This window comes from Nannospalax galili, unplaced genomic scaffold (assembly GCF_000622305.1).
Source record: "Nannospalax galili isolate Female #2095 unplaced genomic scaffold, S.galili_v1.0 scaffold1096, whole genome shotgun sequence".
In the NCBI taxonomy this organism is placed as follows: Eukaryota; Metazoa; Chordata; class Mammalia; order Rodentia; family Spalacidae; genus Nannospalax; species Nannospalax galili.
The window spans coordinates 1-3718 of NW_008338289.1; the positions used below are offsets into that span (position 1 = coordinate 1).

General features: G+C 49.0%; 1 protein-coding gene across 1 annotated transcript; it reads right to left on the reverse strand.

Moving 5' to 3' along the window:
* Positions 1–775: 775 nt before the first annotated feature.
* On the reverse strand, positions 776–1976 carry LOC103734208 (spermatogenesis-associated protein 31D1; the record flags this gene model as incomplete). Its single annotated transcript, XM_017798144.1, is given in 1 exon segment — positions 776–1976. A coding segment is annotated over 1 exon segment (804 nt), but the record flags the coding sequence as incomplete, so codon positions are not given.
* Between the last annotated feature and the right edge of the window lie 1742 nt (positions 1977–3718).

Here is a 3718-nt window from a genome sequence, read left to right on the forward strand (position 1 = left end):
ACGCTCTTTCTGACATGAGTTTATTGGTGAAGTCTTTGAACATTTGCATGAAAAAATCTCTAATTGATGTTCTGGGCCTGCTTCAGAATCAGACTGTGGACTGTTCTCTGGAGTGACCTTGGTGTCGCTCTGGAGATGATTTTTTGGATCAGTCTCTGGACCATGTGTCTGTACCTTGACCACACCCTTCTCTGAATCAAGACTCTCTAACCTCTCACTTGCAGGTCTCTCTGACTGAGCAAGCTCACGAGTGAGTCTCTCTGACCTCTCACAAGCAAGTCTCTCTGACCTCTCATGAGCGGGTCTCTCTGACCTCCCATGAGCGAGACTCTCTGACTTTGTATGAGCGAGACTCTCTGACTTCGCATGAGTGAGACTCCCTAACCTCTCACGGAGGTTTCCAGATTGACTTGGTGCAAAGTTAGATAGACCTTTGCTGGCCTGGTGCTTAAAGAGAGAGATCCATGAGAGTCCGTGGCTGCTCTGTGACTCAAAGGGGTCAGGACATTCTTCCTGATGATTCATGAGTGACAGGGACTGGCGGATCCTGTGGGGCAGGCCCCAGAAGTGTTGGATGAGCCTCTTTTGAAGGTGGTGCTCTAGTTTCTTCCTGACCACCACGTTGAGGGGGAAGTCTCCAGTAAGGATGGTCTTGGACACATGCATCCTGAAGGGCGGACTGAACGGGAGCTTGGGCGAGCTTGGGAGGTGGAGAACAGAAGTCTTCTTGGGACCTTTGGATTACAGTGGGTAAGCCCCATACACTTTCCTGTATTTTTTGCAATATGTTGAATTCGATGTGGTGGATTTCATCTGGGATCAGAGGTTGTGCTTCATTCTGGGGTCTGTGTAAACGCACCCCACAGATCCTGAACTGGGCCAGTGAAGGTAGCGGGTCTGGAATTTGGCTTTGAGGCTGGGCCCGAGGCCTAGCATGAGACACATCCTTGACCTGAGATTGCAGAAGGCTTTTTGGCCAGGCCTGTTGGTCACTCTCAGGCAAGGACAGAGGTATGGGGTTAGTAGGATAACTGCTGGCTGTGGAGGCCTTAGCGATTCTGTTGAAGTCAGCACATATTGAGGAATTGTCACCCAAGGCAGCAGGTGGAGGTTTCAGGGACTCACTATGTAGAGAAGGGGGGCCCCAGAAGAGCTGAATATCCTTGGCTTTTAACTGGTCTTCAGAGTTCTTGGGATTAGGGGGCTGTTGGTACACGTGAGGGTCCACTGATTTGTCTTTTCTGTTACCCAAAAGAAGGGAGACTTCCAAGTTCTGTGGATTAGCAGCTGACTCTGAGATTTCCCCCCAAGTTAGTGCTTTTGGAAGAGATTCTGGTTTGGTTTTGTTATGCTTGGACATAATGGCCTTGGTCTCTCTTTTCTCTTGCTTCTCAAAGAGTGCCAGGACACCAGGGCTGAGAGATGGGAGGTTTCCATGCTCTGTAAAATATGCTCCTCTGTCTCCCTGAAATGAGGCTTGAGAAGCATGGGTGTCTAGAAGTGGTTTGTTAGTATAGCGTACCAACTGAAAGGAGGACTCGTTGTCAGCATCTGGCTGCTGCGGGGAGGATTCTGGCATTGCATGTCTTGCATAGAAAGTGCCTTTGGTTATTGCAACATCAGATGACCACTCATGAGGGCTCTCTACCACAGATAGGGTAGCTGCTGACCGGAGAACCAGCTCTTCTGGTGGGAGAAGTAACTCTGTTTCCCAAGTGCCTTGATGCAGCAGTTGTGGCAGAGAGAGAGTTAGTTTATGTTGGATACAGTTCAGTGAGACTTTGAGGCTTAAGGGAGGAATAGTCTGTGGTGACAGAGAGTCACCTACTGGTGTGGGAGGGATTAGGTTAGGTGAGAGAATGGAAGGGGCCGGCTGTGACAGAGAGACTGGACTCAGATGTCCTGGATCATTTGCTGAGAAGGTTGATGACACTAATGAGGTCACTGTCAAAGAAGTCGTGGAAGCCAAGTGGGATACCAAGGCAACACCATCTTCCCGGGATGCCTGAGAGAGCAGATGACTGACCTGAGCAGTTGCTTTGTTACACACAGCACAGAGGGGTTCTGGACACAGCAGTTTCCGAAAGCCACTGGGATCATATGGCTCACCCAGGGGGCTGTAAGGAGACAGAATGTTCAAATTTGGAAAATCTTCTTGGAAGTGGAAATAGGAAAGGAAGAAGCATGGAAAAGGAGGGCCTTCCGGCCTAGCCCAAGTACAGACACCTGCAGCTCGACACTTTGATAGACACTGAGCTTCACATTGCCCCATCTACGGCTGTCAGAGATGCTGTGGCCTCCCTCCACACCCTCCATTCACATACTTGCTCCTTTGGCTGCTCCTTTCACTACTCCTTTCATGACAAGGGCAGGCTATGATGAGTCTCTGAGATACATAGAAGAGAGCAGGGAAGAGGAGGAAAGAAGAATCACCTCTGAAGGATGTTTTGCAGCTTCTGCCCCTCCTCTACTTCTCTCTGGTCAGTTTTCCTACCTGGAAAAGAAGGATTCTGGGTTATCTGGAATGAAGTCAGACATGGAAAGGTCCCTATAAGAAAAAACACTTAGCCGGGCGTGGTGGCACACGCTTTTGATCCCAGCACTTGGGAGGCAGAGGCAGGCAGATCTCTGGGAGTTCAAGGCCAGCCTGGTCTACAAGGCCAGCCTGGTCTACATAGTGAGTTCCAGAACTGCTGGGGTCAAAAAGACCAAAAGAAAAAAAAAGATCAAAAAAAAAAAAAAAAGTTTTTCTGCTGGGCGGGGGTGATTCTCAAAACCACTGCGTAAAGCTCCACTCTATGGTTTCCTCGTAGATGTCTAGGAATGAAGCACTGCAACCAGGTCAGGAGACAGAACCTGTGCCCCAAAGCAACCAGGACTGCTTCCTCCTCACCTCACATGGACACTGAGGGGCTATGCCCACTGCCGGGTCTGTCCCTGCTTCATACTCAGGAGTGAGCAGAGTGGGGACTCAGATTTATCTTGGGTCTATCATCCCGTGAGTCTGTCTAGCACCTGCCCTCTTGAGACCACGGGCCTACAACTATATGGAAAGGACAGGAGGGGGACCCTGGGAGATGAAGGCAACAGGAGAAACATACTTCTTTTCTTGGTTCTGTCCTGTGGCTGTGAAGAGAACAAAAAAACAGGATGATGGGTGGAAATTATTTGTATTGGTTCTTTTTCTAAGATACTCAGAATGCCATTAACCATGAGGCCCCTTAAATAAATGATTTATACTCTCCATTTATTAACTTTTAAAGTAAAAATCACATATTTTCACTGTTTCTGTTTTGGGAAACTAAAGGAGGATTTGTGAGATCCTTGGGATTCTCAGCCAGAATCCTCACTTGAGAGCATAGAATCTGAAGCCAGTGGTCACAGCTGTGCTGCCTCTGAGGATGTGCCTGGGGCCTAAGATGGTCCAGCCATCACAGCTGTGCTCCCTCCAAGGACCCTGTGCCCGAGGCCCAAGATCATGGTCCAGGCCCTATTCAAAGGCCGTACGCTCTCCTGATCAGTTCAACATGAAAGAAGAAGGGACACACGATTTGGGAATACAGCACATTAATCAAGGGGAGGCTTGTCTCATTCAGAGAGCCTGAAAAGTGGAACCAACCCAATGGGACCAGGAATTGATGCTTGTCGCTTTATCCTGGAACCTTTAACCACACATAGATCCCGTGGACTTCAGATGAAAATCTTAGTCCTCCCAGAA